Raw genomic sequence first — 16,367 nt, 5'->3', positions numbered from 1 at the left:
GCAAAACCTCACTTTTTTAAATTATTAATGCCAACTATATGTGCTGTTTCATTCAGATTGCCAGTGCACTCATGTTGATCAATTTTAGACAGCTCTATTAACAGGTAATCAGTAATCTGAATGATTTAAGTCTGCATATTAATTTCACACTAAATTGAAGAGGGAAGTTTGCCAAACATGTAAAAGTATCGTGCAGCGTTCTGTAAAGCCCTATTTTCAGAAGTAATCGCCAAAACGCTGTAGAATGGGTAATAGACACGCACACACGACAACACTTTTTGGCCACACAGCATGGCTTTGCATGTCATTTGTACAAAAATAAAAAATGACGAATTTACAATATTATCAGAAAGTATATAAAGATGATTAATTTTTTATTGTATTTTTATTCTTACCTGATAAAAGCTACTAATTGCTGTTGTTTTTAATGTAATGTAATCTAATTTCCATCCATCCATCCTTTTTCTACCGCCTGTCCCTTTCGGGATGGCGGGGGGTGCTGGAGCCTATCTCAGCTGCGTTGGGGTGTAAGGCGGAGTACACCCTAGACAAGTCATCTAATCTAATTTGTCAACAGTAAAAATAGTTGAATGACATGTAATTCCTGTTTTGGCTTTAGAAAAGATTGAAAATGCACTTGTATAATTTTACACATGAATTTAATCTTAATCCTGTTAACCGGCACACTTTGGCAAATAGTTAAACTCATTGGTAGGATGGAATCCCAGCAGGCACAAGACTTTGATACAACGTTAATTGTACATACATGTCCTTTAAAACTGACTTCGAAACAATGTTGCAAAACAGTATTTTGGAAATTGAGACAACATTGATGTCCAACGTTGGATTCACATCGTGAGTTTGGAAATGACCAAATTCCAATGGTCAAATCAACGTTACAACCTGACATTGAATAAACGTTGAGAAAAAGTATGCGGTTTCAACGTTGTATTTGTGTTGTACAATATTAGTTGGGAAATGACCAAAATTCAAGGGTCAAATCAACATCAGAACCCAACATTGATTAAACGTAGTGAAAAAGCATGTTGTTTCATCATTATGTTTACGTTGCTCAACGTCAGGACCTAATTCAACGAGTTCTCAATGTTGTTTTATTGTCTGGTGCCTGCTGGGATGACAGCGAAAAGTGCTTTGCACATCAAGTGTATGTCATGTTACTTTGTCTTACCACATTTGTGTCAGTTTCTATGGTGAGCTCTACTACACACGCTTGGTCGCAGCCTCGGTCCCCGCTGCAGTCTAAGCGGATGAGCGGACGGCAGCGGTAGTGACATGTGAACTTGCAATCTGGAAGAGATTCATGAAACATGACAAACATGACGTTAATGTACAGATTTACACCAGTGCACGCTACAATGAACATCTTGTTCTATGATTTCCTGACAGTGTCAAGCATCCATCCATCCCATCCATTTTCTACCGCTTATTCCCTTTTGGGGTCGCGGGGGGCGCTGGCGCCTATCTCAGCTACAATCGGGCGGAAGGCGGGGTACACCCTGGACAAGTCGCCACCTCATCGCAGGGCCAACACAGATAGACAGACAACATTCACACTCACATTCACTCACTAGGGCCAATTTAGTGTTGCCAATCAACCTATCCCCAGGTGCATGTCTTTGGAAGTGGGAGGAAGCCGGAGTACCCGGAGGGAACCCACGCATTCACGGGGAGAACATGCAAACTCCACACAGAAAGATCCCGAGCCTGGATTTGAACCCGGGACTGCAGGACCTTCGTATTGTAACCCCTCTTCCACCGTGAAGCCCCAGTGTCAAGCATTGATATCTATTTTCAGTCACTCCAGGGTTTGGCGGATGGTTGTTGCAGCCTAAAAATAATGCAGACAGAAACTTTTTCAGAGCGCTGCAGAAAAAGTTAGATGTTGTCAGGCTTTTTAAAAAAGCATTTAATCAACTTGTCATTCAATGACTTTGTTATCAATGTTTTAAGGGTTTCTTGTAACCTGAGCCACAAAAAGCACATGACTTCCAACAAAAAAATGTAAAACAATAGGGCTGTGAATCTTGTGATCCAATTCGATTCTTTTCTGTTCAGATTTGATTCTCAATTCAAAACAATTCCTGAAATAAAATCTATAAAAAAAAAAAAATCAAATAACATTGAATGCCAGTTGCATGATTATCTACATTCCTCTATAAAATAGATGAAAAACTCTGATTAATTTCTATTTTAGGTAAAACAAAACTAATTTTTGTTTTGTAAAATGTTTCCTGAACATTTAATAAAGCCAAATAGAAGTATGTCAACAAGAGAAGTATCCAACACTTATCTTTTCTAAAGTAAGTCTGAACAGCAAATATGAACATCTACATCAGTTGTCACCAAAATTATTGACTCGGGGGCCGCATTGGGTTAAAATAATCTGGCCGGGGGCCGGGATATATGTATATATATATATATATATATATATATATATATATATATATATATATATATATATATATATATATATATATACATACGTGTGTATATATATATATATATATATATAGATATATAGTCACAAATATACACATACATACATACATATTCTTTGCGCACTAATTGACTTAATTGACTGAAAACATGACATCAAGTGCGCACTCCATCGATGGAAGAATGCATTTTGAGACAATATGATTTGCCTGAGCGGCTAGGAGACACAGAGTAACAAGCAGTAGAAAATGAATTAGTAAGGACAGATTTAAAAGAATGATCAAAAATAATTGTTTATATTTTTTTTAAACTTTGGAATCCCGCGGGCCGGATTTTGGACGTTGGCGAGCCTTAGTTTGGGGACCCCGGCTCTACATCAACAATATGATTTGCCTGAGTGGCTGGACAGGACAGATTGGGAAAATAAATAAATATAGTTTTGAATTGATTAAGAATCATTGCAAATAAGAATCGCGATTAAACTTGAAAATCTATTTTATTTGACATCCCTAAAAATCGAATTCTTGAATTCGCTGAAGGCTTCTTCTTAGAAAGTTGTGGCAAAAGTTGCAATGTTTTGAGGCTTTTTAAATAACATTTAATCATCTTGTAATTCTTGAAAATTTTCCATCAGTATTTTAAGTGTTCCTTAAAACCTCAAAAAGCACACGATTTCAACAAAATTGGAAAAATTATCCTGTATTGGTGTTTTACTCATTTTATTTGGCACAGACTTAAAAGTAGGTACTTAAAGACGGAAAAAGCATATACTTAGAACTCATTGTCAAATTACTGTGCTCTTTCCGTTAATTATACATAGTAATAGTAACAATTGATTCTAATTAAAATCAGAAGCAACATCAAAGTCTACCCTGTTGTTCGCTATCTGTTCTGTAGTCCACAAGTTGCAGCCGTTCTATGTGTATATTTTACACTTAAAACGTGTTTGCCCATCTTAAACATTCATTTATGTTCCAACACATTTAGCCCTGCACATTGGGAGCATTTGTGAACTGTTGAGAGTGATCTATTGCACTCATTTTGGTTAGTAAGTACAGTAAGAGACAATGAGAGATCATCATGAGACTTCACCATCTCTAACATGTAAAAGCTGCCTCTTTGTTAAGTCAGCATTGCGAACAAAAATATGTTCTTAATTGTCTTACCCTGGATAAATAAATGTTGGGTAAATATATAAAACATGTAAACTAGGAAGTAAAATGTTTATATACTACACTGTAGACTGGAACAGGAAGTAGCTCTGAGCTATGTGGGAGGACAACAATTGTGTGGTTTGATCAATAAAGAGTTGACATATTGTTCCAACTTACATTGTTCCTGTTTCGTCCACATGTGAAACACACATAAATTTAGATTAGACTGTTGGCAAGTTTGAGCGCCACACAGAGACGGATAGCCTTGGCAAAAATGACGCCGATTATGGGCTCTGGACAAAGTTGCAAAGCCGCACATAATTCTGTGCAAATTGCGTGAATTAGCGCACCGGTGACATTGTACCTAATGAGTCTGCGAAGTTACAGGTTAGCCGTCAAAGTCAGTGGGCAAATCCTAATATCTCTGCCGACTGACTTTATTGGTGAGTTTGACAAATAAAATAATGTGTTCAGGATATAATTAATGAAATCGTGAAATATTTAATCATGAAATTGTTATTTAAAACAACATTTTATTAACGGAATTGTGAAATAATTAAATTAATAATTGATTAAATATCGAAACAATTAATTGAATTGTGAAATAATTAATAAAATAGTTAAAAATATATATATATATTTTACATCAAATTAATTAATGTTACATTTAATAACACCTATATATATTCAATCACATTTTTAAATAATTAATGGCACATTTAGTTAATTATGCAAAGATGTATTTATTTTATTCTGTCCCATTTGACCCTCTGTGCCAAACAGGCTCATGGAAATAATTACATAATTAAACAAACAATTATACATAAATAAATGAAAATAATGAAATAATCAATGATTTCATGAAATGTAGAGTTAAATTGTGAACTATTTAAAAAAGTAATGACATAATTGATAAAATAATTCAATATTTGTGTTTTAACAATAAAATATTTAATTACACAATAACAGGTTTAGGCATTTACTTCAATTGTAATAAATCAATAACTCATGTAAGTAATTTAATATCTAAAGATTTATTGATCTACAGGACTGTCTCAGAAAATTAGAATATTGTGATAAAGTCCTTTATTTTCTGTAATGCAACTAAAAACATGAAAATGTCATACATTCTGGATTCATTACACATCAACTGAAATATTGCAAGCCTTTTATTATTTTAATATTTCTGATTATGGCATACAGCTTAAGAAAACTCAAAAATCCTATCTCAAAAAATTTGAATATTTCCTCAGACCAAGTAAAAAAAAAGATTTATAACAGCAAAACAAAATCAAACATTTGAAAATGTCACTTAATGCACTCAGTACCTGGTTGGGAATCATTTTGCACGGATTACTGCATCAATACGGCATAGCATGGAGGCAATCGGCCTGTGGCATTGCTGAGGTGTTATGGATGCCCAAGATGCTTCAATAGCGGCCTTTAGCTCATTTGCATTATTGGGCCTGGTGTCTTTCAGCTTTTTCTTCACAATACTTGCTGTTAGATAAACTTTAAAAACATGACAAAATATTTCTTATGACCAAAACCAGAAGGCTCAGTTTAGCTGGCTTCATGCAAATTAGACGCTAATACCAAACCCCCTGAAATCCGACAAGCCAACGTGGTCACTACTGTACGTCAAGAGCCCAACTTTACCAATACCAATATTATCGGCCGATAAATGCTTTAAAATATAATATCGGTAATTATCGGTATTGGTTTCAAAAAGTAAAATTTATGACTTTTTAAAATGCTGCTGTACGGAGTGGTACACGGACATAGGGAGATGTACAGAGCGCCAAAAAAACCTTAAAGGCACTGCCTTTGCATGCCTGCCAATCAAATAATATCTAAAGCTTTTCACACACACAAATAAATCAAAGGCATACTTGATCAACAGCCATACAGGTCACACTGAGGGTGGGCGTATAAATAACTTTAACACTGTTACAAATATGCGCCACACTTTGAACCCACACCAAACAACAATGACACACACATTTTGGGAGAACATCGCACTGTAACACAACATAAACACAACAGGCCAAATACCCAGCCCCCTTGCTGCACTAACTCTTCTGGGACGCTACAATATACACCTCGCTACTCCCTACCCTCCCCACTTCAACCCCGCCCACCTCAACCCCACCAACTCAACCTCCTCATGCTCTCTCAGGGAGCGCATGTCCCAAATTCCAAGCTGCTGTTTTGAGGCATGTTTAAAAAAATAATGCACGTTGTGACTTCAATAATAAATATGGCAGCGCCATGTTGGCATTTTTTTCCATAACTTGAGTTGATTTATTTTGGAAAACCTTATTACATTGTTTAATGCATCAAGCGGGGGCATCACAAAAAAATTAGGCATTATAATGTATTAATTACACGACTTTATGTATCGGTATCAGGTGATATCGGAATCGGTAATTAAGAGTTGGACAATATCGGAATATCGGATATCGGCAAAAAAGCCATGATTGGACATCTCTAATTAAGATCAAGGATTCTGTCAGGTTGGTTACAAAAAATAAATATTAATCAAATATACAGCAAAATAAGAGACTCAGACCTGACTCAAACCTGTCAGTAGAATTTAAGGACAAATGAAAATGCAGCTTCACCACTTCATTCCTAGTTTTTGCCTTTAAGATACTTATTTATGACTTTATCTCCAAGACTTTATCATCAGGACTCCTCTTCCTCCTATCCAGGATATCGCAAAAAGCCGCTGCCTGACTAGGGCTCAGAAAATCTGCAAAGACTCCTCCCACCCCCACCAAGGACTGTTTTCACTGCTGGACTCTAGAAAGAGGTTCTGCAGCCTCCGAAGCAGAACCTCCAGGTTCTGTAACAGTTTTTTCCCTCAGGCTGTAAGACTCTTGAACGCATCATAATCAAATTATCCCCTCAACTTCCCCCATAATGGATTAATTCGCTGGAATAAAAAAGACAATATAACATACATCCATAAACGTGGAACCATGTGAAAAAGTGCAATATATTTATCCGTACAGTAATCTATTTATTTATTTATATACATTTATTTATTATATATATATATATATATATATATATATATATTTATTTAATTATATATGCACCTTATTGCTTTTTTTTTAATCCTGCACTACCATGAGCTTATGTAACAAAATTTCGTTCTTATCTGTGATGTAAAGTTCAAATTTGAATGACAATAAAAAGGAAGTCTAAGTCTAGTCTCGTCTAAGTCTACTTCTTCTGTTTGTTTGAGATCAGAGTCATGTATAAAGAGAGAATGGCCAACTAAACAACGGGCGCCATGACTGCTACGAAGGATGTGTCTGCATGCATGAAATTGCAGTTGTTTTGACGTTAGGTTTTCTGACAACATAAACCAAAATAATATGTCTATAAATAGTTCTAAACATACTTCATATAGCTCATAAACTTACAATAAAACATGCTTTGATTTTGTGAAAGTATATTTTTGTGGCCATATTTGACATATTCTGCAGGTACAATCCTGCAGTGTTTAGTGCCCAGCAGGCACTCTAACACACATTTGACGGTGCAGCATGGAACTGTCATAATAAAGACACAAGTGACCTCCTCACAAATACGAATGAAGCAAACAAGCGTTCCTTTCATTATTTTCTGATGATTTACTTCTTTTGTTCTTTTTTACTTCTTTTGTTCTTTTTTTGGGGCAGTATAGCTCGGTTGGTAGAGCGGCCGTGCCAGCAACTTGAGGGTTGCAGGTTCGATCCCCGCTTTCGCCATCCTAGTCACTGCCGTTGTGTCCTTGGGCAAGACACTTTACCCACCTGCTCCCAGTGCCACCCACACTGGTTTAAATGTAAAAATTAGAATGTGGTAGGCCACGTAAACTGACAGAGAGGTGTCAGCGGATGCTGAAGCGCATAGTGCAAAGACTTTCTGCACAGTCAGTTGCTACAGAGCTCCAAACTTCATGTGACCTTCTAATTAGCCCACATACAGTACGCAGAGAGCTTCATGGAATGGGTTTCCATGTCCGTGCAGCTGCATCTAAGCCATACATCCCCAAGTCCAATGCAAAGCGTCAAATGCAGTGGTGTAAAGCACGTCGCGACTGGATTCTAGAGCAGTGGAGACACGTTCACTGGAGTGATGAATCACACTTTTCCATCTGGCAAGCTAATGGACGAGTCTGGGTTTGGAGTTTGCAAGGAGAAGGGTACATTTCGGACTGCATGTGCCGAGTGTGAATTTTGGTGGAGGAGTAATTATGGTGTGGGGTTGTTTTTCAGTAGTTGGGCTTAGCCCCTTAGTTCCAGTGAAATAAACTTTGAATGCTCCAGGATATCAAAACATTTTGGACAATTCCATGCTCCCAACCTTGTGGAAACAGTTTGGAGCAAGCCCCTTCCTCTTCCAACATGACTGTGCACCAGTTCACAAAGCAAGGTCCATAAACACGTGGATGACAGAGTCTGGTGTGGATGAACTTGACTGGCCCGCACAGAGTCCTGACATGAACCCGATAGAACACCTTTGGGATTAATTAGAACGACGACTGAGAGCCGGGGCTTCTGGACCAACATCAGTGTATGACCTCACCAATTGGCTTTTGGAAGAATGGTCGAAAATTGCTATAAACACACTCCTCAACCTTGTGGACAGCCTTCCCAGAAGAGTTGAAGATGTAATAGCTGCAAAAGGTGGACCAACATCATATTGAACCCTATGTGTTAAGAATGGGATGTGACTTCAAGTTCATATGTAAGTCAAGGCAGGTGGCCAAATACCTTTGGGTAATATAGTGTATCACTCATTATGTAATATTGTAACTCTTTTTTATCATGCACAATTCTCGCGGGAGGAGCAGCCGCATCATGAACAACAGGACATTTTCACATGTCGAAAACCTAACGAGGAAGTGTCGCAAACACACAGGATCAGTTTAAAGTTAGTAGCAGCCATGGCGCCCTGTAGTCACTTGAGTGTCTTTTGACCAATCATTGAGAAAATCATCTGAAACTGAGTTGGTCACACTATCTTTATACACGATTCTGTTTGAGATTGTCAATGACTGCCACTAGTGGTAGAAAATGGTATTACATCTGGGTACTGCCGCGGCTCATACGGACCACAACTGAGAAATGGATATTTTTTGGTGGCCTTCTAGAGGGCGCTCACAGCCCAACAATGGGCCACGGCCCTATGGTTAGGAACCACCAGGCGTGTTTATTTAAATAAGTGGTTCTCAAAGTGGGGGACGGGCCCCCGTTGGGGGGGCACGAAGGCCTGAACTGGGGGGGCACGAGTGACAGGAAGTTTTTTTTAACAAATCCTTTTTTTTGTTTTTTGTTTTTATTATCTTTTTATACAAATACATATGTCATTTAATTAAAAAACCCAGACAAGCATCAGAGAGGAATAAAAAATGTCTCTTACGGCGGAACACTATCTCAATGCCGACGTAATAAACAAATGGCGTTGTCCCGCTCACCCACCGCGAGTCACGCCCACCGCAAATCAGAAAGCAGAAGACACAAACCGCGCTGAATATCAGAAAGTAGCAAACTACCCTAATTTCTAATCTCAAATCAATGTTGAGCATGACTTAAGAGTGGCAGTATCAAGCCTGCAACCCCGCTTTGAAATATGTGCAGTGTAAAACAGGCTCATTGCAGCCACTAATGCTGTGATAAATCTATTTTCTTTAGCAAGGTTACTGTTCATATTTTTACCAAATGGCTGCATTTTCTTTCATTTTTTGCACAGATTGTAAAGTGACTTCAATACTTTAAGATGCTTTATCTTTTTGAAAAATACATATTTATGTTATGTCAATAAATCTAAACTTGACTAATTCTGTGACTACTGTGCCTTTTGTTGGTGTGAGGGGGGCCCAAACCTTTTTTTTTCATCTGAATCGGGGCCTGACAGAAAAAGTGTGAGAACCACTGATTTAAACCAACGTTCAACAAACATAATTTCTTGTCTACTGCATTATTTTGAAAGAAATGTGTGTAAGATATTTGCAAACACTTTTGTCTGTTGCTTTAATACAGAACAATTGATGTTTGCTGTAATAATCTTTTTAAGTGTTGCTGCACGCTGTATGCACAACAAACCGCAGGCTCGTTTTGTGAGGCTTTCAGTCAAAGAACAGGAAGTTGAAGACATTGTTTCATATTCAAGCGAGAGATGAGTAAGAGACGAGTACTTTACAGAAGAGTGAAGTTACTGCAGAGTTCTTAACGTAAACATTTGAACACAAGCTTCGGCTGAAGGAAAGAGAAAGATGGCATAGGCAGACTCACTGGCACAGCGCAGGCTCTGCTTGTAGAGACCCCAGATGAAGTCTCCACACAGGTCACACCAGGTGGGCTGAGCGTGGCTGCAGGGTTGAAATTCATGACCAGCTCCAGTCTCCTCCGTGAGGTGGTGGTCCAGCTCAGAGCTGCTCAGGATGCGGATGATGCCCACCCGGCTCAGCATATCCGGGACCTTCCCCGGGCTGATCCTCAGGGCGTTGGCTCTCTCCAGACGCGGAGGCCAGCATGGCGAATGTGCGGCCGCCAATCGGACGTGATTCTCGCCTGGCCTCAGCTCCTGGAGTTCGATGAACTCCCCCATGGACTTTGCGCCGCGCCGAATCGTCTATCCCTCCATGATGACTTTTAGAGGCAGAAAAAGAATACCTTAACACACGAATGTCAAATTCATCATCATCAGTTATTTTTATTCCTTTCACAAAAATGCAGATACATAAGCCACGTACAGTTCACACTTTCAATGTTTTTTGTTGTTTTTGTTTTTGTTTCTTACACAATTCCATGATCAGAAAGGAACAGATGGAGTAATAAACAGCTACAATTATACACAAAGCAAATTATAACCTGCTACCCAAGAATATACAACAATTCTTCTCAACAAAAGAGGAGAAATATAATCTTAGAGAAAAATGTAACTTAAAACATTTGTACGCACGTACAACACTTAAGACCTTCAGTATATCATTATGTGGAATTAAATTATGGAATGGATTAAGCAAAGCAATCAAACAATGTACTAATATGATGCACTTCAAGAAACTCTTCAAACTGGAGGTGTTTACAAAGTACAAAAAAGAAGAACTAAGATAAACATTCTGAATTTATTCACCCATTCATTCTTTCATTCTCAAAATAATCTTACTTATCTCATTTTATGGAATAAAACTTACTTCACCAATTATTTATTTATTTATTTTTATTGTGATCACTTATGGAGTATAATGTGATTACATTGAGAACAGGAAGTGAACAAAAAATTTAGCACCTGTTATGTAAAAGAAAAGGGGTAGGATTAAATAGGCTCTGCTTCTTCCTACTCCTTTTTGAACATGTTGAAAAGAGAAACTGGAAACTGTGATGTATCATGTTGTATGCTTGCATGTTCGAAATAAACTTAAACTCAACTCAACTCAACTCATAATAACATTCTTATATTCATCCGACCCGTTTTTAAACACACATTATTTTAGATGACTGTATCACTGTTCCCTCCACCAACACCCAAACGCCAACATACTCTTAATTTTCGTTAAGCATTTTCACAATGAAACGTCCAATCAAAATCAAAAATCAGTTTGATATAATGCCAATTGTCTCTTTTTGTAACTCTTTTTAAATTCAAAAACATTCTTGCAACTTTTTAATTAAATCGGAAGTCAAAAAATGTTATCTAAACGCCCCTGGTTATCATTACAACAGTCAAAAATTGTTTTTGATTAATTGATTGAAACTTGTATTAGTAGATTGCACAGTTCAGTACATATTCCGTACAATTGACCACTAAATGGTAACAACCAAATAAGTTTTTCAACTTGTTTAAGTCGGGGTCCATGTAAATTAATTCATGGTACAAATGTATACTATCAGCATAATACAGTCATCACACAGGTTATTCGTCAGAGTATATACATTGAATTATTTATATTATTATTTACATTATTATTTATTTATTGAAAATTTAATGCAATTTAATTATGTATTTTTGTGTTTATTTATCAATTACTTTTAGAAGGTTGGTGTTTTATATGTTATGTATGTGACACTAGTTTTTTTCATGAGCACTTGTGGTAATGGTATGGCTATGTATGTGTGTAGTGTGCATATGTATATATATATTTATCATTTATGTGTATACAAGTTCATTAAGTTTGTACATAGAGTGAACAGGTAGTTCTAGATTAGATTAATTTATGATTTAAATAAAAGGGGTGGGGTTAAAAAAGTGTATACTTCTTCTCACTCCTTTTCAAATATGTTAGAAAAAAAAGGAAAAAGTCCAATGGTCATTTTTTTTCGTTTTTTTTTTTTTTTTAATTCTCCATTGTTTTCATTTTTGTTATAATGGCTGTTAACGCTATATTGCATATTTGAAATAAAAAAATAAATCAATATCAATATCAATCCTATCAATTATGAAATTGTGAAAATGAGCAGTAACGCCTTGATGTGCTGATGCCTTCAGGTGTAGACATAATTTTTACTTAATAGCTGGAATACAGCCACAAAATACTTGATTGTACATGTTCTATTAAACTCTCGTTATATGTGTGTTAAGGAAAAACAACGCCTCTAAACAAAACAACCAAAACTGACTGAAGTATGAGCTCAATGTGTAAGTTTGAAACTTTACCAGCAAAGTTTTTGACGGGACGCGAAGTGTACACTAGTCGCCCTATATTAGCCTAGCACGAACGCTTGATTTCCATAAAGAAATAGCCACTTTTTAACCAGACACATTGTAGATGTAAACGCTGACCGACGGAAGTCCTTAATAGACACCATTTTCCAAATGTAACGTAAAAGAGCAATCGTTTGGCGTGTTTATTTAACTCACCCGACCGGAGGAAAGCTCGCTTTGTCTCAAAGACATCTTCCCTCTGAAGGAAACTTTCGCCGCAGTGAGAAATAACGGCGGTGGGCAGCTTCATATTGTGAGGGAACAAGGCATTTAAAGCAATATTGTAGTACATTAATTCAGTAATAAAGCAGTAACGCAGCAAAGTAATATTTCCCGGTTCACTCACGGAGGAGAGCCTCCTGGGCGCTGGGTTGCAAACATTAATGCGTGAAGAAGACTACATCTGGAGATGAGCTACAGTAACATCCGGGATCTTCGCAACTCTCAACAGTAAGAATTGCGTATGTCCATGTGTGTGCGTAAAGTGAATTATATTTATATAGCGCTTTTCTCTAGTGACTTTAAACGCCTTTACATAGTGAAACCCAATATATTAGTTACATTTAAACCAGTGTGGGTGGCACTGGGAGCAGGTAGGTATGACGTCTTGCCCAAGGACACAACGGCAGTGACTAGGATGGCGGAAGCGGGGATCGAACCAGGAACCCTCAAGTTGCTGGCATGGCCACTCTACCAAACCGCCACAAAGATTGCTGCACATTTTACACACACGCGCGTGTGTGCAGCAATCTTCCCTTCACAAAGTGCTGATCACGATTCATACTTATAGAGAAAATAAATTTTTAACAGAGTTCAATGTACAAAAATACACATGTTTATTTAAGCTTATTGTATTATAAATTCTTTTTTTTTTTAAAGATTGTCTCAGCAGCCCTTCTTGACCGCATATCACTGATATTATCCCCCGACAAGACATCTGTCACAAAAATGGCTGCTGGAATTCAAAGATCTAACAAAGGTCTTAACTCATTCTCTTTCTATGCCACATCAATGTGGACTGCACTCCCAACAGGTGTAAAAGTAAGTGCATCTCTATATTCCTTCAAAACCGCTCTAAAACAACACCTCCAGGCAACTTCAACCCTTTACTAATACCCTCCTCCATTCACATCCCATCTCCCCGGATTATACATAACCTAATGTAAATAATCAAATGTACTTCTAATGTATTTACTTGTTCTCATTCTATCTGAACTCACTATGTTCTCTGCTGGCTGTACATATCCTACTAAGTAAGACCTACACTGTTTCAATGTCCACATTTCTCTGTTGATGCAATTGTTGATGACTGAAGTACTGATATCAACCAAAGCTCCTCATCCCACCCCCCGGATTGTAAATAATGTAAATAATTCAATGTACATACTATGATGATTAACCTGTGTGATGACTGTATTATGCTGATAGTATATATTTGTACCATGAATTGATTAACGTGGACCCCGACTTAAACAAGTTGAAAAACTTATTCGGGTGTTACCATTTAGTGGTCAATTGTACGGAATATGTACTGAACTGTGCAATCTACTAATAAAAGTATCAATCAATCAAAAAGGGTGACTTTACACCAGCGGTGTCAACCGTACGGCCTGCGGGCCTAAACCGGCCCGCAGGCTTTATCCAGCCCGCGAGATGATTTTGCAAAAAGTATAAAAATGAGCCGAAATACAAACCCCGTTTGCATATGAGTTGGGAAATTGTGTTAGATGTAAATATAAACGGAATACAATGATTTGCGAATCCTTTTCAACCCATATTAAGTTGAATATGCTACAAAGACATGTTTGATGTTCAAACTGAAACATTTTTTTTTTGTGCAAATAATCCTTAACTTTAGAATTTGATGCCAGCAACACGTGAAAAAGAAGTTGGAAAGGTGGCAATAAATGCTGATAAAGTTGGGGAATGCTCATCAAACACTTATTTGGAACATCCCACAGGTGTGCAGGCGAATTGGGAACAGGTGATTGAGTATAAAAACAGCTTTCCAAAAAATGCTCAGTCTTTCACAAGAAAGGATGGGGCGAGGTACACCCCTTTGTCCACAACTGCGTGAGCAAATAGTCAAACAGTTTAAGATCGTTTCTCAAAGTGCAATTGCAAGAAATTTAGGCATTTCAACATCTATGGTCCATAATATCTTCAAAAGGTTCAGGGTATCTGGAGAAATCACTCCACGTAATCGGCATGGCCAGAAACCAACATTTAATGACCATGACCTTGATACAGTGCCTCAGTACCACTGTATCAAAAACCGACATCAATCTCTAAAGGATATCACCACATTGGCTCAGGAACACTTCAGAAAACCACTGTCACTAAATACAGTTTGTCGCTACATCTGTAAGTGCAAGTTAAAACTCTACTATGCAAAGCGAAAGCCATTTATCAACAACATCCAGAAACGCCTGCTTCTCTGGGCCCGTGATCATCTCAGATGGACTGATGCAAAGTGGAAAAGTGTTCTGTGGTCTGACGAGTCCACATTTCAAATTGTTTTTGGAAATATTCGACATCGTGTCATCCGGACCAACGGGGAAGCGAACCATCCAGACTGTTATCGACGCAAAGTTGAAAAGCCAGCATCTGTGATGGTATGGTGATGCATTAGTGCCCAAGGCATGGGTAACTTACACATCTGTGACGGCACCATTAATGCTGAAAGGTACATACAGGTTTTGGAACAACATATGCTGCCATCTAAGCGCCATCTTTTTCATGGACGCCCCCGCTTATTTCAGCAAGACAATGCCAAGCCACATTCAGCAAGTGTTACAACAGGGTGGCTTCATAGAAAAAAGAGTGCAGGTACTTTCCTGGCCCGCCTACAGTCCAGACCTGTTTCCCATCGAAAATGTGTGGCGCATTATGAAGCGTAAAATACTACAGCTAAGACCCTGGACTGTTGAACGACTGAAGCTCTACATAAAACAAGAATGGGAAAGAATTCCACTTTCAAAGCTTCAACAATTAGTTTCCTCAGTTCCCAAACATTTATTTAGTGTTGTTAAACAAAAAGGTGATGTAACACAGTGGTGAACATGCCCTTTCCCAACTACTTTGGCACATGTTGCAGCCATGAAATTGTACGTTAATTATTTGCAAAAAAAAAATAAAAAAATATGAGTTTCAACATCAAATATCTTGTTTTTGTAGTGCATTCAATTGAATGTGGGTTGAAAGTGATTTGCAAATAATTGTATTCCGTTTATATTTACATCTAACACAATTTCCCAACTCATATAGAAACAGGCTTTGTACTGTAGTTTCAATAAAAGAAACCGCTTTTCTAAATGTGTCCACTAGATGTCACAATAGCCATGCTTTGTATCTTTGTAGATTATGCCACATAGCCATCCATCCATTTCCTTCCTATTTCCCTTCAGGATTGCGGGGAGGGCTGGAACCTATCCCAGCTACAATTGGGCGGAGGTGGGGTACACCCTGGACAAGTCGCCACCCCATTGCAGGGCCAATATGTAAAAAACAAAACAAAACAAAAAACACATGATGTTGGTACATCAGTCAAGGAAAATGAGCAAACTACGTTAACATCCTGTAATTTGATTTCGATATTATTTTTATACCTTGATAGATTGAAAATTAACACCCATGAGGTGACTGATGAACACACGCTTATCATAAAGACAAATAAAGATAGAATACTATTAACCTCAACATGAAAGTGTAAAAAAAAAATACAACAACATTATGATTTGTGCATTTTCAGAATGTGCTCTTTCTATTTAAAAAAAAAAGAAAACAATCGGAAGTTGTCTTTATTTTTAAGTTATCGTTATCGATTTTACCAGTCCGGCCCACTTGGGAGTAGATTTTCCTCCATGTGGCCTCCGATCTAAAATGAGTTTTACACCCTTGCTGTACCTGTAATAAAAAAAATACATACAGTAAAATTGATAGCAGAGGTGTGTAGTAAAAATTGTGCTTGTCACCGTAGTTTTATTTTCGGATAAATTGTAGTTTTAATGCAACATAGTTTTTATTTTTACTTGAGTATTTTTGTGAAGAAAG

General features: G+C 37.5%; 2 protein-coding genes across 3 annotated transcripts in view; one reads left to right on the top strand and one right to left on the bottom strand.

Moving 5' to 3' along the window:
* LOC133535087 (ras association domain-containing protein 1-like) overlaps nt 1-12,728 on the bottom strand; it is a 28,692-nt gene extending 15,964 nt beyond the window's left edge. Inside the window, exons 1-3 of one of the 2 annotated variants that reach the window (XM_061874565.1) lie at nt 12,471-12,728; nt 9,902-10,282; nt 1,190-1,308 (exon numbers count right to left, since the gene is read on the bottom strand). In XM_061874565.1, the coding sequence (XP_061730549.1) occupies nt 1,190-1,308; nt 9,902-10,217 (435 nt within the window). In that variant the 5' untranslated portion in view covers nt 10,218-10,282; nt 12,471-12,728. The remainder of the gene's footprint in view (nt 1-1,189; nt 1,309-9,901; nt 10,283-12,470) is intronic. The other variant, XM_061874564.1, reaches the window with a different exon arrangement.
* Nucleotides 1-16,367, top strand: part of LOC133535094 (calcium/calmodulin-dependent protein kinase type 1D-like) — a 510,841-nt gene that overhangs the window by 37,885 nt on the left and 456,589 nt on the right. The window lies entirely within an intron of this gene.

Source organism: Nerophis ophidion, linkage group LG16 (genome assembly GCF_033978795.1).
Source record: "Nerophis ophidion isolate RoL-2023_Sa linkage group LG16, RoL_Noph_v1.0, whole genome shotgun sequence".
Classification (NCBI taxonomy): domain Eukaryota; kingdom Metazoa; phylum Chordata; class Actinopteri; order Syngnathiformes; family Syngnathidae; genus Nerophis; species Nerophis ophidion.
This window is presented reverse-complemented; position numbering and strand designations above follow the sequence as displayed.